This window comes from Lytechinus variegatus, chromosome 2, assembly GCF_018143015.1.
Source record: "Lytechinus variegatus isolate NC3 chromosome 2, Lvar_3.0, whole genome shotgun sequence".
In the NCBI taxonomy this organism is placed as follows: Eukaryota; Metazoa; Echinodermata; class Echinoidea; order Temnopleuroida; family Toxopneustidae; genus Lytechinus; species Lytechinus variegatus.
The window spans coordinates 78963900-78991480 of NC_054741.1; the positions used below are offsets into that span (position 1 = coordinate 78963900).

Sequence of the window (27581 nt, forward strand, 5' to 3'; positions counted from 1 at the left end):
CCAAGGCTATATGAAAATAAGGACAACAATCATTTCTTGGGAAAATTACATTAGCTGATCAAATGAGTGGACATTTCATCTCTTGGAAATCAACTTTTCATGTTTGCCAAGTATATCGTGATAATATTCTTGACCCATAACATAGTAAAAGTAGGAGTTCCTCATACATAGCCGATTGGGAATTACAAAAATCAGTATAAACAGATGAATATTAACTCTTACCTTTGAGGAGTAGAGATTATCTTCAGGGGTACGCATGTTTCTCAGGAGAGTCACATTGAATTCCTTAGGGATGTCTTTCACTGATGGGATCTTGTACGAGTCAGGTCCGTTAGTAGTCAGGGCGCCCTCTTGGTTGAATCTTTTCTCTTCCATGGTAAAGTAACCATAACCTTGAAGGAAACCTCCCTCAATCTTTTACAAAAGACAAAAAATAAATCATTAAGATGATATTACGAGACACACTCCAGTTGTTCTGTATTGATTATAAACCTTTAAAAATCTATTGAGATAAAAGATATTCAATTTTGATTCATTTAAAAGTCTGAGTTATACATTCATGTATCAGACATATTTGTAGATTTGCCTTTTCCATAATACCATGTCACTCTCATTTCTCTGTATATCTATATATTTCTGCTTCCCCTTCCCCCCCCCCCCCAACATCTTGGTGAATATGCTTCTCGTCAGGCCATGCACTTCTCTCTCTCCTCTCCCAAATATTTGTGTCTCGTGTCTGTTCAATCTATAAAATACAGATGTAACATTCAAGTACCTCGTCAGTGGGTCTCACAGATCAACTGGCCATCAACAGATCAGATTCATAAATTTCAGTAGCTTATAGAATTTTTTTAAAAATGAAAATCTTTGAAAATCAATTTATGGCACACTCTCTAGAGGTTTATTTAAAAACATTTCTTATTGTAGTAACAAGCATGGAAAAATCAATTTTGATCAGCTGCTGACCCATGTTAAAACAAACCCTATTTATTTTCTTTGTGATATCCTCTTTACATTTTCTAAGTACTCAGGAGTAGAGTTACTCTTTGTTATTGATCTTATTGTAATATGCTTTGGGTATTTTACTATAGAAAGGAAGTATATAAATGCCAAAATAAATAAAATCAATGTAGTTTCCATAATTTCAAAGTTACCATAACTATAAATTTGTCATTAAAAACAAACAGCCCCCACGGTCATAGAATTGATAGTATGGATATACCTGTCCTATATCTAATGCAGGGTTGATGCTCTTGCCAACATCCATGATGATGTCCGTGCGTAGTAACTGATGCTCTCCAGTAAGACAATCTATCTCAACCTCCGATACACCTACTCCCATAGTGAAATAGTAATAAGGATTACCAGTCTTTGTATCCCAGTCAAATGTTGGACCAGGCCTCCTAGATAATGGAAAGGATGAAACAAGAAAATTGTGTTAATTAGCAATGATATTTTAACAACACCCTCTCCCAAATCCAATACCACCAATTCCAACTATTTCAACATCTCAATTACCTATACCAACAAATATAAACCTCCTTTCAGAACCTCATCCTAAAATGATTAATAAAGCATCTATGTCCTCAGGTCTTATAAGGTCTGATTTAATACATGTAGTATGAATTAAGGTAAAGACACCACCATCAATAACAAGAGAACAACGGGGACAGTGACATCAGCCAAAGGCCACGAAACACAAAGATTTGTGATGTATTGGAGGTATTAAAGAACAAGTCTGGTTGGTTGCAAGTCAGCATTTTGAACAAAATGAGCATGGACCAATTATCTAGATTGGACACTACAATTAATAAATACCCTGGCCTGGAAGATATTTAGTTAGATAAAATAATTAGCTGCTTTTAGTATTCAATTCATGAATTTGGTTTAGCATTTTACCCTAAATTTAAGATAGCTCTCAAGGATACTTCAGCTTAACAATTATAAAATCACATTGGCAGCTAAAGGCTTTTCGAACAGTCATCCCAAAGTCAGCAGAATTATAAATTAGTACTATTGGTGAGATGCGTTATTTGTGCAATATTGAACAATGTAATGTCATACTTTTTATTTGTAATAATTTGGCATGAAATGGACTGGCTAAGGTTATATGCAAAGTATGAATAGAATCAGTTTTAAGTAACATTTCTTAGCCAACTAAAATACTTAGTGAAGTTTTTCCCTTTTTAAAATTAATCGAAAAATTGATCCGAATACCGACATGGTGCTCCTATTTTGTAGAAGTACAGTTGTAGATACACACCTTTTTTTTATATCTTTCACAATGTACTTACTTGTAAAAGCCTGCAGTTGAAAGGCTTACTCTGTCAAAATAGGCTGCTTGGACCTGGATAGAGAAATCAAAATTGCACGTATGATGTCATAACTCACAATGAGCCAGCCCATAATTACGTAAAATGGTACCTTTTTTTTACATTCTTTTTCAATTTAAAACAGAAAAGTTTGTGTTTGGGTATGCTGGTGGCTATCAGAGTGTGTGTGCTAGTTGTTTCAAACTATTTTACAAAAAATTACTATAATTTCTTGCCAGAAATAATTTGGAAAAATAAGAAGATATTTAAGCTACACATGTCCAGTATTATGCAATTCTGATCTTTAAACAATCAATATCAATATATGCAATAAGGATTATGAAAAAATGTGTATCTTGTGTGGTGGGGGAATAACTACCCTCCCCCCCCTTCATCTGGTGTTAATATAGATAAGGGCTCCTTACCCAGTTTTCCCAGGTTCCCTTGGGATTTGCTGTTCGGTATGGTTCTAAGCGATCCTTCAACACATCACAGGCTGCCTAAAATTAAAACAAACAATGAAACAAATCATCATTGCTAGGACTATCTATATATCTCCAACAGGCCTACAGCTTCAAATTCATTATCTAACCTTTGTTAGAAAGTTGAAAAGACAGTAACTTTAGATAGAGCCAGAGAAAACTTTCCATTTTTTTCAGACAAACACAACAAACATGTAAACTTTTTACACTGTACGTCTCAGCCACACCTGCTTTTAAATTTGGGCAACTCCAAAAAGTATGAATGTCTGACCCATATATATATATATGTGGGTACTTCCTTGAATGACCTAATTACGTTTTTAGTTCATATGAAAGTTGTAATGGAAATCTTATCACAGCTTGAGTCATTCTTTAATTAAAGTTAGAATGGAGACACATGGTGTTTGAAAATACAGGAATGTTGATTGTTTTTTTTTAAATGGAACTCCCTAATTTAAATGGTAGCTGATAAATAAATACAAGAAAGAGAATTACATTACCTTTACAGCACTACCTTGTAAATCAGTCCCCATGCTTCCACCTGTGGTTGTTGTATTTGGAACCTTGTCTATAGCAGTATCACTAGTATGAATCTTACTTACAGGGATGCCTAAGGTTGTACTTGCAACCTAATCATCAAAAACATCAAAATAGTACAGTCAGTGCTTCATGTATAGGTATATTGGGATTGTGATGGTGATAGTAATTAATTCATATTAATCAATCTACAGTGGATACTCTTATCAAGGTCAAAGATATCAAATGAGTTATGCTTGTATATGTGGAGTTAAGCCTGACAGCAGAAAAGAATCACTAGAAAATATTGAAAACATTACCTAACGTATTTTTTTTTCATCGATATGCACAAAATGGGACTTATGAATTAGAAATTTGAACATTCATTTTTCCATAAATATGTACTCCCCTCCTCCCAAAAGAGTTTTTACCATTTCAAACTAAGGTCTCTTTATTTCACCCTTGAACATTCATCTACATGAATGTAATTCAAAAATATGAATATTCATTAGTTCTTGGAGTCAACAAAACTGGGTAAGATCGATATAGACAGCCATGCCTCCTGTAACATATGACTGTTATTGTTACATACCTGGACAAGTTTAGTATAGAGACCCTGTCCCATCTCAATACCACCATGGTTGATCAACACAGAACCATCAGTATAAATGTGAACCAGAGCTCCTCCCTATGAAATTATCAATGACAATTATTTTAGAAATTGTAAATTTCTACTTAACTACAAAAAAAGACAAGAATTTCATTTAGAAGATGATTATTTAATTATTGTTGTAATATGTTTTTTCAATTTAAAATTACAAAATGCTTGATTTTTTTCTCCAAACATATTACTAAATCCTGGAGGAATAACAAGAAGGCAACGGACGATTTGGCCCTCATCACACCGCAAATTACCCCTTTAATGTCCCAAATAAGATGTTTAGGGGCAAACATCATGGCTGCACTCACCCCTATATCTAACATAAACAATATTGAAGCTATTTTAGGAAATCAATAGTCTACATACATGAATGGCAGAATAACATTGAGTTGACTGCACAAATGCTAATTCCGCAAAAAGTAGCTCTACAAATGAAAGAAATGGCCCTAAAAATCAACAATAACTCCTACGTATGTCAACAAAAGTAACCCCTAAAAATCAAAGTTATTTCCTACCTTGAGTACGGGTCTATGATAATTTGTTTATAAGAGATACATTGAGTCATAAAAATGGTGTGAATGATGACCAAATACTGATTCCACTATCCTTTCTATTAGGCCTGGGACGATTGTCATTTTTACCATTCAATTAAAAAATAATCGAATGATTCGATTGTTCGTCTGGAATCGGGTCTTTTAAGTCACAATAGTTGACCTACTTTATGGTGACCCCCCCCCCCCATGAAGAAATCTCCATCAAAGTCACATGTTTAGAATAAATGAAAGTAGGACCTTTTTCCCCTTCTCCATGATATTTATATCAAAAGAAACTACATGAAATGAGATTAAAACTTTCAGTTTATTGTTCCAATGAAAATCCTTCCTAAATCCATGCTGGTACTCTGGTATTATGCATGCATCCCTCCAAGTGCCACACCCCTGCATATGAATGAATCAGCCCAGATCAGCCGAGTCCAAAGTCCAAAGCCCAAAGATGTAAACAACTCATTCATGAACTATTCTTTGAGACTGACCCCAGGTGGAGCATTTCTTGAACAATTTCATCCCTTGCCCACACCATGTCCCCGCCCCCACTTGTGGCACTGTCCACGATTCTACACATGTAATTCAAAAAAATATTTTGCAAAATATTTAATTTGAAATACCTTTTAAAATTACGATTTTTTATCATTTCAACCTGCATGTATAACTGGGTCTATTTTTGGAGACTAGTCGAGAAAGTACCGGTGAAGACGGCGCATGTTGGAATGTAGTTTTCATTGTGTGAGGGGATAGAAAAAAGGTTGCATTATTGTTTTGAAACATGAAAGGAATTCTCCGGCTCCCAGCCTTATCTTTCTCCCTCTCTCTCTCTCCCTCACACACACACAGATGGGGGAGGGGTCAATTTATTTCTGAAGTCATGACCTCTCCTGATAAGGTAACCATGTGGCTTCTTCTTTGTTTCCCCAAAAGTTTCATTGGCTATCCAAAGGTCCAATCAGCTCAAATGAGCTGGTTGTGTGTTTTCTTATTGTTTTGTGCACGCAATGAACTTATTTTGTGTATCGAGGGCAAGGTCGGATGGGATTAAAAAAATTTTCGGAGCGCTTTCATGTTGGTGTGTAACTGTGAATGTGATACAATCATTGATAATTTTTGAAAAAATACAATCATTGATAATTTTTGAAAAAATACCTCGGTAACATAATTTTTAAACCTGTATGAAGTATTCAAAAACCGTTGTCATCATTGTTTTCTTGTCATTTTGTTATTATTACTTGAGTATTCGAGTTCTCCCAATGTCATAATCGGGATCTGCCGAACATTTGATTAGTGTAAATTTTGCTAATCGATTAGTGATTGGCGGCATGCCAATCGAACCATTCGATCAATCGATGTTTACTCCCAGGCCTACTTTCTATACCCGACTGCGGTTGAGAACCATTGTCACTATGGTAAACCAAACTATGTCACATAAAAAATCTGAAAAGTCTTTTTATGGAATACTCCCAGAAGTCTAGTGTAATCATGCCAGTTTATGAGAAAAATAAATATCAGATCCTACCTGATTGAGGGCAGGCATACCGAATATGCCCATTCCATGTTTGGTTGGGATGATAGAAAGACCTCGTTTCTTCCAGGTATTCATCCTGTTATTAATATTTAAAAAAACACAGGAATATGTAGTGAATGAACAGTCAATCACTATTATAACACTTGCTGGAAATTTCATTGAGCCTTACTAGGATATGGGAGGGTGAAGGTTGGTTAGCAAGGTCTATTATTGCAGTTTCTTCCAAACTCCAAGTAGATGGGTCAATATATGGTGATTCATTAGCTGTTCCATGATTCATTATCTCATCAATTGTTACAACATTTTGTTCTAAATTTGGTGTAAAATGGCCTATTAACCTCCTCCTAATATTATTCTAAAATGTTTCAGATACTTGTGTGATATATTGTAGATCCAATTTGACAAATTCAATATCATTTCAAGTTACACAATCTGTTTTTTTTTTCAAACTCGATCTCAATCACAAAATTAGCTTTGTGAAACTTTTTGTAGCTATTGAGGCCAACAATCAGATAAGTCTTCAATCACCTGTTGAATTGCTCCACAGCCTTCATCCTTGCATCATAGTCACTCAGTCGAAGACAGGTATCCCAACATTCTCTGAAGATGTCCATTTCCATTGGGTTAGCGCCCTCTATCATTGATGCTCCATCAGGTTTGAAGTTTAGTTCATGCACCTTAAATCACAAGAAAATGAATAACTCTTTGCTTGTCAGCTAGATAATTGTAAAAGGTGATATAGCCAACTATAAAACTCCCATTTAAGCATAATGAACAATGATTGCCAATATGAAAAAAAAATCTTATCATCTGCCTCTTCAATACACTTCTTGATTATAAAACAATCCAATCACAAAATCACTCACCATTCTTGGTGAGACACCTGTGGCTATGGCTACTTCAGACAAGATGTGTTCAATGACAGCTAAGGACTGAGGGCTACCAAATCCTCTCATAGCAGTGTTAGAAGGCAGATTTGTACGACAGCAGTGACCTTTCACACGGAAGCCAGCAAAGCTGTAAAAACTCTCAAACACAAGCGTTGCTTGCCGCATTACCTGAAAATATGGGGAATTGTGACAGTTACTATTAGTTGACACAAGCTTTGTCTACAAGTACATTAAGATATTCCAACTATCATCATAATGTGCAGATCCTACATAAGTATAAGCCCCAATTATCATATACTTGCTTGAACTACAATAATGGAAACCAGTTAATGTGCAATGGGAACACTCAAAGCGACCTTGGCAGCGATCTTCAGTGGTTTTCCAAACCAGTTTGGAAAACCACCTTGCGAAGTGGTTTCCAATATCGCCTTGCCTCGTTCAAAGCAGAGGACACAACCGCTCTTCGCGAAGTGATGTTTGCACAAAAGTACGAGACTGGGTGTATGTTTGGTGCACTACACACAGAGTATAGAATGCCTATGCTGCGGTTTCAAAAATCGTGTGAAACGTGTGACCGCATTGAGAGCTTTCCCGTAGCAACAAGTTCGCTTTACGTTAAGTGACTTTGAAACTATGGAGATAAGAATGCTAGGCAAGCAGTCTTCTAAACTGGTTTAAGGGAATCCAGTTCAAGAAAGAAGATGAAAAGGGGAAATTTGTTCAGTAATGTACATAACAAGAAATAAAGAGTTATGTCAATGCAACTAATACTCTAAAATGTCCTTTTTTTAAATGAAATAATTTACAGAAGTCAAACATTGTTGATCTGAATAAATAGGCTGTGTAAGACCGTACAAAATATATGGTATGGGAATTATCATGACTAGCAAGTCAGTAAAATCACTTTGGGGGAATGAATGTTGAGTATAATAAATAAGACCATTTCAAAGTGAACAAGTAGAATGAAGTTGTGTACATTACCCACGAAGTGGCATCATTAAGGAACCCTCCATCAAGGTACAGATCAGCATCAACAGCAAGGATACGCCCATCATTACGGAAACCAACGCGATACTTTGCATGTAATGGATGCCTTCCACCAGACATCAGCATGTCTGTTGTACGGTCTAAACGGATACGTGTAGACCGACCCAACCTGTGAATGGGATAAATATACACAGAATGACTATTATCGATGGCATATCTCAGTGTATAGGGATATTGTATTACTTTGCTGTTTGTTTCATTCACACCAGTGCAGACCTGTATTAATGTTTTCTACTCATTTTGTAAAAACACCTAAATCTTTATGTGTCTTGCCAAATATCGAGATCGAATTACTTTACATATAATATACATTATCAATGACACAAGTCATTACTTAACATGCTTTGGAACAGTAATACCATGCCCAATGCACAGCCAAGGGTGTTTGGACAGTTTTAATGGTAATAGGTGCAGGTAATTATTCTAATGTTTGTATGTTTTATAAGACATTGATGTGGATCCTGGTTATTTGATTAACCATTCTCATCTCAAAATCATGACTGGTCAATAGATCTTCTAGTTATCATTCTCAAATTTGCCAGTTAGCTAAACTAAATAAATGGTGACAATATACATTTCAGCCAATCATTTAATGAGGATCTATATCAACATTTTATAATAAAGATTACATACAAAAAGTATCACTGGAACAGTTCTACATGCCTAAGACATATGCCCTGTTTTTGGAATGTTGCCATCAATACACTGCTTTATCTGTGTTACACCAATTATCCTACAAATAAACTCTGATTTTTCCAGCAAAAAAAATACGTAAGGAATATATTTCCACATGACAGCCTGTTGCTTAAAGCTACAAAGACGTTTACTTGGAAAGATGTGGGGGGTAATATAACTTACAGAGGGGTATGAAAAGTTGAAAACAATTGCCCAAGAATTGAAGTAATACATGTACCCGATGTAATAATTAAATGTAGTGATCTACACATGATTATTCCTATTGTGATTTTGCATGATATGAGTGGCATGTACCTCTCACTTCTCTTTCTCATAAAACTGGTTCTGCTAAAACAAAACTTTCAGGATTGGGACTATCTATTCAAGCTGAATACCATAACACAGCATTAAATTCTCTTGAACTCGGAATATATGGCACGCACAACAAAGCACTTACATTTTGGCAGCTACAGCACATGCCGCAAAGTGTGAGAGGATTTCCTCTTTTCCTCCAAATGATCCCCCAATCCTCTTGCTCTGAACTGCAATTCGGTTACGAGGAACACCAAGAACTCTAGCTACACCCATCTATTCAGGAAACAAAATATCAAAAGATACAACATGCTTCAGTTTGAGAGATGGTCAGTGTCATTTAAGCTTTTACTCCACATTTAACCCCCCCCCCCCTAAAGGCCTGTAGGGGGAGAGCTGATACAGCTTTCCTTAATATTTTTCACAACATATTTATAACTCAAGAACCTACTGCCACATTCTTCAAGGACTCATTGAGACTTGCATATCTCTTAAGACCAAAGTGTGATGCCCATTAATTTAATGAAATAAGTGTTGGATTTGTACATAAAACAAAATATTTTGAATAATTTGTGGTCTGTCATGCAGGTACACAGTTAAATTATATTCAAAGGAGGTTACTCTTGCTAGTATAACATTTTCAAAACTAAGTTAACAGAATTGTGAATATTAGCTAAATTAGGGTAGAAAGTAATGAAATATCATGCTGACAGCATCTCACATCATGATTTGTTTAGAAATCTGTCCCCCAACGATATTTTTTATCCCCAAATATCATTGTCACTATGCCTTTCCCATTGATAATGTGGATTTAATTATGAGGTTTATCTTAACATTACTCTAATTTCTTATTCAATTAATGAATTATAAAGAACACACACACATATATATTCACTTTTGTTCATTTATAACAGAATCTAAATTGGTTAAAAATTGAAAGCATGACTCTCATCAGATTATAATTCATTCGTTTTTTACTTTATGATATCTGACGATAATGGATTTTAAATAGTTTGATTACCTGTACATTCGTAAGGGACTGGGAGGAGGCATAGATAGTCATTTCATCATCTTCTCCAGGTCGAACTACACATGTTTGAGTTTCCATGTAGAAGTGTTCTTGTCCACCAGCATCAAAGGTTCCTTCAAGGATCCTATCAGATTGTTTGAAACTCTCATCCAGGTCACCATAGTTGAACTCAGAATCTATTTTAGGACCCTTGAAGAAAGAATCCTCTTTGATTGCATCCTGAGGTGAGGATTCAAAGAATATCTCAGGATTGGAGACACGAGTCATCGACCTTACACTCGAGTCATTAGGTTAGTATGTCTTGAATTTGGTCCAAATTTCATTATCTTTGATGGATATGAACTTCCATATACCTTTTATTTCATAAATATTTTGTTCACTCAAAATGGTTGACTTGCACCATGCATCTTTGAATTAGATCAAGAACGAAGTCTACTTTTTTAACCTGTGATTAATTTGGACTTGAATATATTACTTGAATACCATTACAATAAACATGCTTTAAATCAAGAACTACAAAATGAGAAGCTTACTTATTTAACAAATACAAGATATACAAATAATTTAATAATTTTGACTGCTTATTACAAAACAACCCCCATGAGTAATTCATTTGAAAGTGTAATAAAAGTAAAGGAAGTCATTCAAATATAGAATTTATGGAATCTAATGTTTATCTCATCACATCTCACCTGGATGGTCAAAATGCGTGGATGTAAGTCTTCATACTGGATTTCAACCAGTTTGGCTGCATCGTTGGCAAGACGATGTGAGGTAGCAACAATAGCACCAATGACCTGCCCAACACAGTGAACCTATTGTAAAACAATGTTGAAGTTCTTACATTATTAAAATATCAACAAAACTTGAAATAATATAAAGAAACCATACCTACATGTATGCAAGAATAAGTTTGTTTCCTTTATTTAACAAGTTGGTTATTAATTTTTAATCAAATACAGCAGTTAATTACTAGTCAAAGAGTCCTATGATAGGAAAATGTTAAGAAAGCCATTTAGCTCATACATTCAAAATCCATATTCCAGTTGTTTATGAAGTCATGTTTTACTCTACCAACAGATAAATGACCCCTGCATGCCCCTCCCTATACAATGAAATCTTACCTCCTCTGCTGCAAACAGCTCAAAACCATCACGGATATACTTATCACCAGGTATATCCTTGTGACATATGTATGCTTCTACTCCTTCAAGAGCCAAGGCCTTGCTTGCATCAACACAGCTGAAATTCAATTATTTAATCATTTTATTACTTTGAAATGATGCACACGTTATATGTGACAACATGAATGATTTATGATTTAAAAAATCTTAGATTTCTTCCTAAGATGATAAAACTAGATGCTCTCATTCAATGCATGACTTAACAAGGGATTTTCATTTAGAGAAGAGACAGGGAAACATGTAGTTCAGGGCCCGGTCTTATGAGTTGTGATAGATCCAATCAATCACAACTATGGAAAGCCAACACTGTCAACATTGAAAATGCATGTTTGTTGAAAATGTTTTCTACATAAAATGTATTTTCATATGCATTGTTTTCTTCGCAATTTAGTATACTCCTCTACTAAGGACATTGCACATATTGCCTGAAGACAAAATTATGACGTGAATGGATTTCCATATAGTTGAAGTTGATCGGATCAATCACAACTCTTTGTATAAAGATAGGGCCCAGATGCTTGCCCTCTTTCCTCGACACACTGCGCTCCACCCACTGAACACTCTTTAAATGAATAAATCTATAAAACGCTTTTTTTTTTATAGTAAAACCACATTCTTTACTTTTGATACTATGATATCAGCTGCATAAATAATACTTATATAATACTGACTAGCCTTGAGGGGAACATCAAATATATTGCCAGCAAATGAATCATATTGGCCCGAGTCTTTAGACGAGGGCAATATGGGTCATTTAAGGGCAATACATTTGATGTTCCCCGAAAGAAGAGCTAGTCAATATTTTTATTATCATCCAAATCAGATATCTAGAGCAAAAATCATGATAATGGGGATATTTCTTTTAAAAACAGAGTTCTATTGTGTCATGTTAATATCGGTCTAGGCTCTGCACTTTACCATTATGACGTACTTGCAAACGCTCGGATCCAGCGTTGTCTTTATTATGACGTATATTGTTGGTGCGCGGATCCTTATGAAGCGTATCCCTTTATACGCATCCTAAAATGCCGGATGTGAGACCAGGGAAAATACAAAGGTATATTTTGTGTCGTCTCTACATGCAAAGTAAATACGCGCATTGAGACCAAGGAAAATACAAACAATATACCTACCCTTCCCGATTTTCGGAAAATGTAGGGCAATACGGTTTTGTAAATGACCAGCTCAGATGTCTGATACGGGTGATAATAGACTTTATTACACATTTTTTTTATTAAAAAAATTGTTTCTTTAATATTCAAATGCTTTTCCAAATCATTCACACAACACATAAATATAGCATTATCTAATATTCATACCACATTTCAAGTTGTATACTTACATTATCTTTGCATGAGCTCTTGTACTTAGGACCAAAGCCAAATACAGTTCTCCTGTTTAAAAACAAACAAAATCCTAAATATTAATACATTGCCGTGAACTAAAGGAAATAGATTTTGATTAACTGACAGATGATAAGACATATGGGGTGTTGCAAGAAACAAGGGATCAATTGCAAGTCAATTTTTGGTCCCTAAATCAATCATATGTCTTGCAGTTAATTGCAAATTAGTGATTGAATGCTAATTTGCTCCTTGAAACAAAAAGTTTAATCTGCTTTGCTACAGCTAACGTTAATCTATCAGTTGTAAATTTGCATCAGAATGTTTGCGATTGATCGCAAATATATTCTTGCAACACCCCTATAAAATATAGGTCTAGTCAAAGTGGCAGTTATTGCTTGACAGTGATTCATGGATTGGTAAGATGCAAGAATGTTACTTCATTATAAATTGAAGAAGATAGATCAAGGTCTGGTAGTACATATATAGCAACCAACATCAAAATGAGTGAATAATTCAACCACTGATACAACCTACCCTCCAATTTTCCTTTGCAATGAAAATACTGAACATAATTATTTAAAAAATAAATCAATAACCCACATTCACTACCGAATTATTTAAAAAGGATGTTATCTCTGAAATGCTGTCATTCACAAAGATTTACGAAAGAAAATGTACCCCTTGGTCATTTAAACCAAAAGATTCCATTTGAGTTAACATTAAATGAAAATAATTGATACTAACAACTTCTAAGATCTCTGAATTTATTACCTTCATGAACTGGTATATCATCACTGAAGATGGCCTCTCCAGAGCATTGCTGAAGAGCTCCTCTATGAATGATAGGTCGACCAAGAGGATTTGCATCAGGTTGGTCTTTAGGTGGAGGCTGGATGCAAACGATAATTTTAGTTCAGAGACGTCACTCTTGATGATATACTCATTAATTTCCAAGTACTTCACTACCTGTTCTTTTTATCACATTCAGGTGAAACGAGCTAGATCATCTGACAAAATGCTTAAGAATTTCTCCTGATCTTATTAAATGTCATTACGAGTACCACTACAACTTGTTAATCATAAATACCATTGTTACTTATCAACCTAATTTTAATTTATATAGATTCGCAACTTTTGTATGGTAGATAATTAAAGTTTTAGACGCCATAAAATTTTTGGTAGAAAATGTGCACAGAGTACTGATTTGACGTGCTTCACATTGTAATTGGAGAATGGAAGGGAGTTGATAGAAAAACCATCAGATTACATTTGTTTGATGTCACTTGTGGCCGGGAGGCAAAAAACAAACTGAAACACTGTGACCTGCAGGACTCTCTTCCCGATATAACTGATTGGGGGAGTGCAAGTAGACCACAGCATCGGGCTTCTTCCTACTCTTATACAAATAGTGCAGTGGGTTCTTAATTTGCAAAGGTGGTGATACTCTTCTGAATGGGTACTCCATTTAAAGTCATATCCGAGATATCTAAACATTCATGTTATTTCATCAAAAAGTCTCATTGAGATCTTGAGTCAATCTCACTACCCCCACCTCTTGAATAAAACAAAACAAACAAGAAAACAACAACAAAAACACAAAGTGATTATACCTGATAGATCTGTGTACTGACTGGACCTTCATCGTTGTAGGAGGCAGGAATGCTGGGATCTGACAACTGACCTTGAGAGAATGGACCAGTCAATGCCTAGTTTCCATGACAACATAGAAAATTGAGGTTATGACATTGTGTATGAAAGGAGCTCCTTCGGTGTTGGAATCTTATAGTGTGGGAAGTAAGGGTAAATCTGAAGTATTATGAATTGTCCCGTACAATCACTAAAGCTGGTCCCCCTCCTCGTTCCCCCCCCCCTTCTCCAAAATACAATCCTCACACATACATTTCTCATAGGAATATATAATGAATCATTAAAAAATATAGAAAAATGCATCAAAAGAAGAACAAAAATTGTCTCAATTTATATTCTTTCTCCCACATTCAGACTGGCTGAGAGGTGTTCAAAATCTCTCCCTAAATTCTTTTCAAAACAATGTCAATTTGCTGACCTGGTTGTTGTCGATGAGTTGTGAAACTTGAACATAGAACCTTAGAAGACACGTCACCATACCGCTCTTCCTATACTCTGATGAAGCATCATAGGGATGAGGGGTCGGTCTAATCTCCTGATTGACAGACTGGATTGCATCTTGTAAAAAACTTTGGTTCCAAGCTCTAGAATAATAATGAAAGAAAATATTGCTGGAAGTTAATTGTTATATACCGTATATAAAAAATAAACCTATTCAGTTCAAGCAGACATATAGAGTCGGATAAAAATTACATCAGAAATATACTAGATCTGTATCCAAGGCAAACATACTAAAACATGAAGCACAAACAACCATACAATTCATAAACAATCATATCACATGAGTTGTCTATTTTTTTAATTCAGTATAAGGAAGTTAAAATTTGCAAGGCTATCGAATCCCAAAATCAGTACAACAAAATGCACTGACAAATACTCGGCTCTATGAACTTTTAGCATGGTAACGTGCAGCAAAACTCAAATTCTGTAAATCCTTCAAAGATCAAATGTTTCACTGAAATGAAATTGTTGTGGTAATATAAATGATAAACAGATGGAGTGCCTCTGGCAGTCTCGCCTGCATTTAACAATTCAATATAGCAGCAGTGCTGACTTTTAAAACGACTTTAAAATAATTATTTACCCCATTCAAATAATAAAAACACTAGATTCATTGACCCTAAAAGACATTTGATCTTGATCATGAGACCAAAGACTTGTGCAAGATCATCGGTGTTACTTGTTGATTACCCCTATGTCCACATTTCATTAAGTTTATCCATAAACTTTCAGTTATGATGACAATTCAACAATTATCCCTTACATGTCCAAAGTTCAATGACCTTAAATGACATTTGACCTTGGTCATGTGAAATGAAACTAACATGGGATGTTCAATGACACTTCATTACTCTATGTCCAAGTTTTATGAACTATATCCATAAACTTCCAAAGTTATGATGGCAATTCAACAAATACCGCCAACATGGCCAAAGTTCATTGACCCTAAATGACCTTTTACCTTGGTCATGTGACCTGAAACTCAGGCAGGATGTTCAGTAATACTTCATTACCCTTATGTCCACGTTTCATGAACTAGGTCCATATACATTTTAAGTTATGATGACATTTCAAAAACTTAACCTTAGGTTAGGGTTAGGGTTCAGAAATATTTGATTACATATACTTTCTTAGTTATCATGCCACCGTCATTGGAAAAGCGCGGCCTATAGTCTCGCTCTGCAACGCATCAAGACAAAAAGGGAATACACTACATACAATGATGAGGAATTACACTAAAATACATGTTAAAATACTAAATAAGATTCAAAATAAGATATCTTTAATTTTGATACAAATTTAATTACAATTCTAAATAAGAAAATAAATGCCCTTACTGTCCAATAAGTGCATTGCATGTTTTCTGAGCAATGAATGGATTATCATCAACAGCACCAAACACTAGACATAGATCATTGACCTTTTGACCTTCAGACTCAAAGGTCACCCTGAATCCACAGCTGATTGAAGAACGAGAGTTATGACGACGCTCAGCCACCTTATGAGAGAAGAAGTACTCATTCTGTTCATGCAAAATAAAGAAAGAGGGGGAAAATATCTTCAAACATGAAATGAATATTATAATCACAATAGGAGCACTGCTATGCCTTCCCATATTGAATTTTCCCCTCTATAACCCTACTAATGCAAATCATTCTTGAAAGTGGCTGCTGTTGGTGGCTCTTTCCTACATGACATGAAAAAGGAGCCCAGTATTCATATCAGATGGATCATTATAATAAATTTCTGCTGAGGCAATGAAGCATTTTCACATTAGACCATCTACACAATGTTGGCACAATACGCCACTTCTCAGCCAACTCATTTTTCATTTTGGGGCTGGTTGATTTTCTATCAATCTTACCTATGCTGATAAATTACTAGCTAGAAATTTAGAAAGTATATTGGCTTTTATGCTCACCTTCCCTGAGAAAGGTATATGCAGGGATTCAATGATCTCATCTCTCTCTAAAACTGACTTATTGGATTCTGGGTAAAAATCCTTGTCCAAAGCCACAGTTCGTCTGATTCCTGTATGATGCAAAAAAAAAGGATGAAATTTCATAACAACCAATTGTATTGTTTAAAAAAAAATGTGGACTTTTATCTTTTATATTGAAGAGCACAATACCCTTACAAGTCTCTTGTTTATTGTAAAAAAAATTGTTTTATTATTATGAAATGCATATGTACGATCAAGAGTAAATTATACTTGGGATGATTCATGCATGGCCATAAACCACAAATAGTTTTATGATAAACCCTAAATCATAATCAACAAGACAAATTTGAGCAAACTTACTTGAAAGAATTGAGTAACTTCTGTGTAAAAGTGAAATCAATAAGTCAAGTCATGTATGCGAGAGCACAAAGTACATGCAAAATTATTCAAGTGATAGGAACATTTTAATACCATAAGTAAATTTTCTGGTCATTTACTTCAGTGTGAGCTTATTAAACTAAAATAAAACTACACAATCTGTCCTCTTTTTTTTCATAACAAAATGTTTTCATTTTCTTTCAGAATATATCAAATTGAGGAGGCCTGAGCCTAAATTTCCACAAAAATTTTGATTGATCCATGCAAGACATACTAAGGTATACTGACACAATAGTACGGTAATAAATAAAATCATGACAATACTTAAATGGTTGATGAGGGATACTACTGCTAATCTATTATTACAGACTTATTTCATATGAGATAAAAAGTGACAATTAGACTGCTAAAATTACAATGAAAATCAAGCTAAGGATAATTGTTTATACCTCCAGCTTTCACAAGAGTAACTGTTGTGTTGGTTGCCATAAGGATGATACACAGATCCAGCATTCCACTTGCACCCGCTATACTGCCACCAATGCTCTGAAAGACAAGGTAATTTCAACAGTAAATTGCCACTTGGTCTATACATGCCGTGTCTATTATTCCATATTTGCAATTAAGCACATTTACAATTATTCTAATTGCTTTAACTAAACAGCAGCAAGCAAATACGTAATTTGTCTAATATTGACATGGTCTACTTAGTCGTTATGATTAGATAAACAGTTATGAACCAAATTTTCATTTCTAGAAGTGCAAAATACTGAACTGACAAAGTGGAAATTAGAAGATCTGAGCATTGGACTAGATGACAGTTAAACCTATGGGATGGTTGGACCAAATGGTAATTAGGCCAAGTAATTATATTAGATCAGGTGGGCATAGTCTAAGAATTAGACCATCTTCTAGTAGACCACTTTATCAAAAGAGACAAAGGGCTCAAGCTTTAGAAAGACCCCTTTCCCTTCACCTCTATAACTGTCACCATTAGAAACAGTACCAATATCATGCTGTATAGGGTATAGCTGCATAATTCACATACGACTCTAATTTCTTAACATTGTAACAAAGTGATAATTCATGTACGCATATAAATTGAAATATATTAAAGGACAAGTCCACCCCAACAAAAACTTGATTTGAATAAAAAGAGAAAAATTCAACAAGCATAACACTGAAAATTTCATCAAAATCGGATGTAAAATAAGAAAGTTATGACATTTTAAAGTTTCGCTTAATTTCACAAAACAGTTATATGCACATCTCGGTTGGTATGCAAATGAAGGAACTGATGACATCACTCACTCACTATTTCTTTTGTATTTTATTATATGAAATATGAAATATTTTGATTTTCTCGTCATTGTCATGTGAAATGAAGTTTCATTCCTCCCTGAACACGTGGAATTCCATTATTTTAACATTTTGTGCTTCAGGCAAGGAGGTCCTAATCATCAAATTCGTAAAAATTGAAATATTGTAGAATTCAAACAATAAAAAGAAATAGTGAGTGAGTGACATCATCGACTCTCTCATTTGGATGTAACTGGCTCGTTCATATAACTATTTTGTTAAAAATAAGCGAAACTTTGAAATGTCATAACTTTCTTATTTTACATCCGATTTTGATGAATTTTCAGCATTGTGCTAGTCTGATTTTTCTCTATTGATTCAAATCAACATTTTTCTGAGGACTTGACCTTTAAATGTCTTTTTGATATAAAGTACAAGAGTAGAAACTGGGTATCTATTAATCCATTTACACTGTACATGCATTACATTAGTTATTCATTCATTTCCCATATTCTATCAATAAAGTATTAATGAAGATCTTTCAAAACCAAGAGGACAGGATGCACAGGTTTAAAGTGCAAGGTGAACTCACTGCCATGTTGCGAATCTGTTGTCCTGCCCATTGACCAAGCATGTCAAGTATAGCCCTTGCAGACCGGGTCTGGTGTTCTGGAAGCCGTTCTACTAGCTTCCTTAGATGCTCTTCAAACTGCGCCACACTGACCCCTGCCCCAAAGGTCACCCCTCTATCAGAGGTCACAACCTCCATCAGCTCTAGGACTCCACAGTTCGGTGAGACAAGAAGAGGAAAACGCTCACCTTCATACTTGCGAACACCTGGTAATTAATGAGATAGAAACAATTATTAATTATTCACTGATATATTCCTCCGACCTATCGATTAAAGAGCACTCCATAAAAATTAATAAAACGTTTAACTGTTTGTGCCAGTGGGGTCCTATGGCAAAAAGACATACATTCAATCAACTTCACAATCAAAAGTACATGTTTTGCCAAATTGTTTGGTTGATATTAAGCAGAAGATTGATAACTTTAATATCTAAAAAATGGGAACAAAGCATTCAATATACAGTGCGTATAAAAAAAAACGGGAGAGTTTTGAAAAGTCTATAAAAACAATTTGTTCCAAAATATTATTTCTATATTTTGATGTTAATAGATGCTCTTAGATCCTATCTTTCAAATGCCATTTTAAAAGATAAATTTTGTTCATGCTTGAGCAAACACGGGACGTTTTAGTCGGGATTCAAAAAGAGGCTTGCGCCAAAATGGCAGAAATGAGAAATTTGATGATACTTTTGGCTAATTGGCAGACTTTCTCTTAATCTTTTTATTATCTTTGCCACAATTTTCAAAATATGCTGTCAAATTTCATTTACTGATTTATTTATTTACCTGAATTATTTTGTTTTTCATTTAAACTTCTTTACCGTTGAATTTTCTTTCATAAGTAAGATGAGAAGACTTTTTGTCAACCCAAGTAAGAAGATTTAGATTATTAATTGTGAGAATTTGTAATTATTCAAATCCTTATACCATGTGAAACAAATTATGATATGGTACCTTTAAAAAACATGAATCCATTTTCAAGGGGTTATTGAAATCTTCACCAAGTTTATGTTCTTGACAGGGCAAACAGGAAAAGACTCATGTCTTTCAATGGCAATGGTGTATTGAGTCAATTTTGAAGGAGCAAGATTCAATTCAATTCTTTTATTTCCATTCCATTCAAAACATAATACAAAATAAAATTACTTAAGATATGGCAGATCGGGTAAAATGTATTTAAAAGTTGTGAAGCGAGCAAGCAAAAATTTCCACTTTTTTTATTAAACTATAAAATTTTGTGATTTTGACATAATATTCAGAAAATGATATCATATTTCGTTTTCTATGTTTTCTGTTATTTTTCTTTGCACTTTTTATTCTTGGTCATAATTGGTGGGGGGGATGGAGCACCCCGAGCCCCCACCCATCAGTATGCCAATGTTCAAAGGCACCATAACCTTTGTAGCACACAATGAAAAGATTCGAAAAAAAACGCTCTCCCATACTTCGGTTTTTAAAAAATTGTTCTTGCCTAAAGAAGGAATATTCAAAGCTAAAAGAGAACATACTAAAAAGGAATAACAACAGAAATATTCAAGCAAATAAGTAGTTTTGGAAATGAATTTTGACCGGATAATTCAAAAATTATGGCAAAGATAATGAAAAGATTAAGAGGAAGTCTGCTGATAAGCAAGAAGTCCGACCATCATATTTTATCATTTTATGCCATTTTGGCGCAAGCCTCCTTTTTAACCCAAGACAAAAACATTCCGTGTTTTCTCAAGCATGAATGAAACTAAATTATTTTAATAGCATTTGAAGGATAAGACTTCAGAGCACATATTGACATCAAAATATAGAGATCATAATTTGAAACAAAAATTTTATAGACTTTTCAAATCTGTCCTGTTTTTTTTTTTTATACGAACTGTAGATTGAATATAGCATATTTAATGACTGATGTCAAATAGTCATAAAGTCAATTTTTTAGTAAATGCAAAGCCACAAGAGCCTTTCATATAATTCATATTATTAAAGTTTGAGTAATGATAATGAAGTAAATCAGATGAAATCCAGACCAGTTCAAAGAGTTCAAAGAGTACAAAATATCAACAAATTCACATATATCATGAATGAGTCTGCCTGTTTGACAGATGGAAAGGTTTTCGCTCATTATAGGATTTTGGTCTACATTTTGCATTTGGAATGGTCATACTCAAACATCATTTCTGAGATATACCAACTTGAACAACCTACTCATTACAGTGTTTCCCATGGCAAGCTGAGCCTGTGAGTTGGCAGCGAGGAGTTGGAGAAGTTCTTCTAAAGTTGACGCCACAATCCACTTGGATTGACCCCTCTGAAAGGTCACAGTCTTATTGTATTCTTTTGCATCAGTCTTTGGGAAATGGAAAAAAAATCAAATCTCAGAATTGTCAAAGTCAGTCATATTTTTATTCGAGTTTTTTAATTATTTCAAAAAAAAATATTTTCATTTTCACCATCATTATTATGATCCATATTATCAACATCAATTTTGTATTTGCTATCCCACTTTCATGTTCAATCCCACTGCGATGAAAGTGATTTTTAGATCAACTTCAGAGAATTTATTATTTAAACCACTATGATGCATGTATCTATAGGTACGCTTTAGAGAGTCATCCTTTACACTGATGCCTTCGGAATTCTATACTTATGGCTACTAACTTAGGTTGTGGGTGTTGATTTGAATAATCATCATGACAATAACGAACAATGCCAGACTGATTTCAAAAGATAACATTATGGTGTTTACATTGGAGATAACATTTTATATATAATGAAAGCTTACTTGAAGTTCAGGAGGAAATATTGGTTCTTGAGAAGGATCATACGGTTTCCAATCACCATCATCCATCACCACCTGTAAAAAAATATGATGCAATATTAGATTCCTGACAAAATAGATCACAATAAGTTGCTACAACAAATGTGATACTTAATATGTTAATGAATGGTGGCAGACACTTTCAGTATTCTACATATTTTTAACACCTATTGGCTATTAAGACCAGAAAATATATATATTGCTGAAATTTTAAATGGATTATATTGAAGGTATGTACAGCTATGGTTGCTGAAAATTAATATAAACAGAATCCAATCTAATATACATTTGATTAACGTTTTTTTCCTTTCAGTTACAAAGCACTGCACACACACTACTCCATGTTTGGGCCAATAAAACAATAATTCAACACCTCAGAATGATCAGCTTAGTCCATGCAATGGATTGGTCATGAGACATTTCATTCATGTTTTTTTTTTTTTTTTTTAACGAGTCAAATGTAATCTGAACAATAATGTCCTGCTCTATGTTATGTTAAAGTATTTAGGACAGATGCATGCCATTAGTTCCAAGTAGCTAGCTGAGTTGTTTTTAAATGTTCTAAATGTTTTTTAAATTAAAAATTAGATTCATTATTAATTTATTGCATTCATATACCCAATAAATATTCAATATAATATAAATCATGCAAATGCAAAGAATATAAATAGAATTAAAAAACAAACTACAAGTCAGATTGAGTGTCTAAAATCCTAACTTTATCATTTGCTGATTAGTAGCTTAAAGCAAGGCTATCTCCCACAGATATTTTTATGGGCTCCCAAAACTGGACCATCATTTAACACAAAGACCTCGAGCTGGTTATGAATTTATGGCAGAACCTTTGATCATAATCCTTATCTGACCTTATATCAGGTAATCTCTATTGTTATTACACTCCCCTCGGAGATCTGCCACTCACTAATCATACATTAATGACCTTCAATGAACATTACAAACTATACAAGTCTGATAAAAAAAACTGGGTTCTAAAAGAAACTTATCAAACTTCACAAGCCCACGACACAAATTCCACTTTATAGTCAACATGAACAAAATGTTGACACAGGCTTGCTTCAACAATCTTTACTATAAGAGCACATGTCAATACTTTAAGAGATTTGTTTAATCACAAAGAGGCTGTAGCTCCTCAAATCCATCGGTTCTGGAATCCAAAGTTACAAAATCGCAAGAGAAAGACCAATGAAAATGGGATTATTGACATTCACATTATGACCATCAGCATGTTTACATGATTGCCTCAATAACTAAGCGCCCTTTCACACAGTAAAAAATTGTAGTTAGAATGATGATTCCAGTGCAAAATAAGGCTAATCACAAATTTTTAGCACGTGTGAAACCAAACTAGAATCACAAACCCTAATCAAAATCATGAATTCAAATTCTACTCCAGGGGCGAGTTCCATTTAAGTTTCACTCAAACTACTGTACGAATTCTGTGTGTGAAATGCTTGACCTCCAAAACATCTTTCTGGGGGTAGAGCATACGTGACCTTACAAGCACTGTCATGCACTCATTGCAGTTTGTATTTGTGATGCAGTGCTTTGATTGACAAGTCACCAAGGACACATACTGCCTTCGCCCAGGAATTTGAATTAAATTCACAATTTTTTAGTGAGGATGTGAAAGGTCCAATTCTAAAGATGAATTGTAATCATCATTACAATGATGATTCAAGATTCACATGTGAAAAGGCCCTAAGAAGTTACAGGAATTTAAATTAACATTTTAAACACACCTATTGAGGTCGAAGAAGCATAATGCATTAGCAAAGAATGACCATTTGGTTTAATTCCATCTCATTTTCATTGGTCTTTCTTTTGCCATTTTGTGACTTTGTATTCCAGAACCACTTGATTTGAGGAGCTACAGCTTCTTTGTAATTAAACCAATCTCTTAATTTTTGATATGTGCTTCATAAAGATTGTTAAAGCTAGCCTGTGTCAAAATTTTGTTCATTTTGACCAAGTGGAATTTGGGTAGTGTGCTTGTGAAGTTTGATAAGTTTCATTTGGGCAATTCCATAAAATATGTACATCCAACCGTCTCTGTTGTTCTTTTGACAGTCAGTATTGTTCTCAAAGGACCATGATTTGGTCAATTTATATAGGGCCTTTTCACACGTGAATCTTGAATCATCATTGTGATGATGATTGCTATTGTCAATGTGACTGTGATTAGCATCGTGATTCTAATCGTGTTGTAGTTTCACATGTGCTAAATAATCATAATTAGCCTTTTTTTCACTGGAATCATTCAAATATCAAATTTTTTACCATGTGAAAGGGCGATTAGTGAAGACTTGAGAAAATGGGGGTTGGACGTACAAAAAAGGTTGATCATATTATGGAATTGCCCTTTTGGAACCCAGTGTAGTTTCATTCCTGATATCACCTCCTTGACCTTGTTATGATGCAGCAGTTTTCTACATGTACATAATACAGATGATAAAAGCACAATACAACAATGTACAGTGAATCTGAATTGTTTCTACACTTGATTTGATGTGAAACATAAATTCTTGCAGGGAATGTTATTTAGCAAACCTTTATATCAGGGATTATCAATAGTGCAGGGGCGTGTCAGGAAGGATGAGGCGTGTCAAGAACAATTCATTCGGAAAAGCTATAGGAATACAAAAGCATCCCAATCATCAAAGTCGGTCATCAAACATGTCGTTCAATAAAGGTCACATGGGTCATAGTATGTGTAATGTAGTCTGTGTATGCATGTCTCTCTGCTTTCACATGGGTTCAATCAAAGATAGGTCGTCTGCTTTACAGGCAAAGCCTATCCAGGGATGTGTTACGGTGCTAGGAAGGATAGGAAACTCAAACACAATACATTCAGAAATCTATAAGAATACAAAAACATCCCAATCATAATCATTGACAAAGCATTCCATGGGGATTTGATATTCCATGATGCATGCTATAAACCCTTTGCAAGTGCTAATTGGGTACCCGGTAGGATATGAAAGTCATCGTTGCTTGTCCAGTACTGTGTGCGCCTCATCGGTGACTGACTGGATTACTCCCCAGGAGTGGAGAATGTGCACACATTGCGTGCAGGAATGACCGATAACCGGAGTAATAATATATCTACAAAGAGCTTAGACATGTCGTTCCAATCTATCAAGCGCTACATGAATGCGGATTATTATTATTTGCAGGAGACTGACTTTTGCAAAAAGAAAATATCAATATTATATTTTTGTCTCTAGAAGCATTGTTTTGGATCAATTTCTTGTGCAAATTTCGAATAAATTATGGGCAACAAAAGGGAAACCCTTGTGATATTTGCATGCCAACATAACACAGAATAATTGCTGGACTAATTTCAGCATATTTCAACGATTTGCGCTATTTTTTAGCTTAATCAATATGAAAGATGCAAAATTATGAACATACTTTTGTATAATAACTTTTGCATGTTCTGAGTAATTAAATTTGAATATTACTCAAATTATGATTATTTTTGTTTGCTGATACCCCTAATGTATATTACGTAAAAGTATTGCAATTTTCAAGGTAAAAGTAATGAAGGCTCATATAGAATGTGTAATGTTCAGATTTCCACTTTACCACACAAGGTGGATCGCGAACCACAAGTCTTGCCTGGTTTCACAATCAATAAAATATGCAATATGATCTTTTGACACCTAAATGACATTTTCCATCGTTCCCATGAACACACATTTGATTTTACCCAAGGATCATTTGTACCAAGTGTGAACGTAATTGATGCAGAAATAAAGAAATGAGAGTAAGTTGAACTAAAATTTTAACATTTTTGTAACAGACCAAAAAGAGTTATAGACCAACAGGAAAAGTGATCACGAGGTCTCTGCCAAACTTTGTTCAGGCGAGACAAAAAGGGAAACTGTAAAGAAAATGCATTGAAAAGAATTGTATGCATTTCTATACAAACATTCACACCCTGATGTGTCTTTGTTGCATACATGCATGTCCGGTCGAGCATTTCTGCATTTTTTTTCCTAATTCAAATACTCTACTGTATAGAAAAATATTAAGTGTGTTATCTCAAAACATAATACCCTTAGGCATGAACTGCACATAACATCCATACTAGTGTCAATGATCAAAGTCCATTTTTAGTATTTGTATTTAAAATGGCTAAACCTTATAACAAATATAATTTTAATACTCACACTAATGGGCTGGTCCTCATTCTGTGACTGAGAAGAACCTCCTGTACCCTGACAACAATTCTCCTTCTGTAAAATAAAATAAAATAATTTTCTACTATTCATTCAATTCCATAAATCACTAAAACAATGTCAGGCACATAAAGTCAAGGTCATGTCCCACTCTATATATGTACCGACCCCTAAGCTTCATACATGTACCCCTTGAAGTCTGTTGGTCAACTTACACATACCCCTTTGAAATGTTTCTGAACAACCCCTTTATATAAACTTAACTTGGAACACTTTGAGTGTTTCTTTTTAGTGCTTTGCTTAACAAATAAAACAACCTGTTTCAACACCCACCACAAGCACCTCAGCAAAGTGTCAAAGGTTCTTAAAAATGATATGTGATAGAGAAACACTTCCATTACCTTCCGTCAAAAGATGAAATCTTCAATAAACAGATCCTTTCTATTTAAACTTGCTAAGAGTTTCAACCGAACTTGCCCAGTATGTACATCTCATGCTTGGGTGAATCCCATATCAATTACCACTTTCTCTTTCTTCGTTGAATCTCCCCTTGAAGACTTTCAATAGTAAATTTATTTCTGGTAATTAACACGATCAGATTGACAAGTTGTGCATGATGCTATAGCTTAGGTTCTGTCTCTTTATTTAACTAAAACAAAATAGAAACTATGTAAATTCATTCTGGTCAGCTTATTGTGAGCTTTGAGCTGGACAGTCACATTGGTCAATTGGTCATCAGTATCATGATTCATCTTGATATCATTCCCTGATAACGTTTCCACCTTCCTCTGAACATTCAACTTACCCCACAGAATGATTTAAATCCATCAAGGATTGGTCTATATCCAGTACAACGACATAGATTGCCTTCAAGGTACCTGAGGATATCTTTGACTTGTGGCTTAGGATTGTTCCGTAGTAGAGTGTACATGGACATGACCATTCCTGGACTGCAGAAACCACATTGAGAACCATGGCTCTTGGCAAGACGCTCCTACAATCACAAACATATAATTCATTGGAAGAAAAATGAAAAAATGTTTTTTAATAAGAAATCATAAAACCAAATCGAAATGGATAAATTCAAATGCATCAGTTTACCAAACTTGATCTTGTTTTTCCTAATTGGTCTCCCCCTCCCCTTTCTTTGTCTGTCTGTCTGTATCTCTCTCTCTCTCTTTCTCTCTCACTGAGTGTCTCAGTATGTATGCCACTCTCTTTCTCTCTATTCCCCACCCCCCCCCCCCGAGAAAAAAACGTTTTGCATACCTTCACCATAAACCAGGACCAACTCCAATGTGTGAGCTAAATTTCAAATAATTTAGGTATACTTTTATACCTACTAAGTTCTGTATGCAAGGTACCTTATTTTGTGTGTGATATGTTGGATGCCAATGCACCACTGACCCAGTGATTCCTTGATGTACACTGTATGTATTACGTTCTTTAAAAATAATTACCTGAACAACATGAAGCCTTTCTCTGCAGCTTCCAATACCTTCTACTGTAGTGATTGCTTTGCCATGAAGAACACAGATTGGTGTCAGGCAAGAAACAATGGATTCATTGCTGTGGATATTTTTTTTATGGAAGGAATATCAAAAAGGGAACAAAGGCAATATCATATTTTGGGGCCCGTTTC

The 27581-nt window shown here is 34.7% G+C and overlaps 1 protein-coding gene across 1 annotated transcript in view; it reads right to left on the minus strand.

The window, feature by feature from the left end:
- The window catches only part of LOC121409162 (xanthine dehydrogenase/oxidase-like), a 40810-nt gene that overhangs the window by 3074 nt on the left and 10155 nt on the right, over nt 1-27581 (minus strand). The window contains exons 4-30 of the mRNA XM_041601008.1: nt 27400-27508; nt 26745-26933; nt 25931-25996; nt 21702-21773; nt 21125-21266; nt 18891-19135; nt 17449-17545; nt 16601-16710; nt 16017-16201; nt 14597-14762; nt 14142-14237; nt 13303-13420; nt 12528-12579; nt 11126-11243; nt 10694-10816; nt 9993-10220; nt 9117-9247; nt 7919-8093; nt 6914-7105; nt 6576-6724; nt 6039-6123; nt 3903-3998; nt 3295-3423; nt 2738-2812; nt 2295-2347; nt 1223-1403; nt 223-414 (exon numbers count right to left, since the gene is read on the minus strand). Of these exons, the coding sequence (XP_041456942.1) occupies nt 223-414; nt 1223-1403; nt 2295-2347; nt 2738-2812; nt 3295-3423; nt 3903-3998; nt 6039-6123; nt 6576-6724; nt 6914-7105; nt 7919-8093; nt 9117-9247; nt 9993-10220; nt 10694-10816; nt 11126-11243; nt 12528-12579; nt 13303-13420; nt 14142-14237; nt 14597-14762; nt 16017-16201; nt 16601-16710; nt 17449-17545; nt 18891-19135; nt 21125-21266; nt 21702-21773; nt 25931-25996; nt 26745-26933; nt 27400-27508 (3574 nt within the window). The remainder of the gene's footprint in view (nt 1-222; nt 415-1222; nt 1404-2294; nt 2348-2737; nt 2813-3294; nt 3424-3902; nt 3999-6038; nt 6124-6575; nt 6725-6913; nt 7106-7918; nt 8094-9116; nt 9248-9992; nt 10221-10693; nt 10817-11125; nt 11244-12527; nt 12580-13302; nt 13421-14141; nt 14238-14596; nt 14763-16016; nt 16202-16600; nt 16711-17448; nt 17546-18890; nt 19136-21124; nt 21267-21701; nt 21774-25930; nt 25997-26744; nt 26934-27399; nt 27509-27581) is intronic.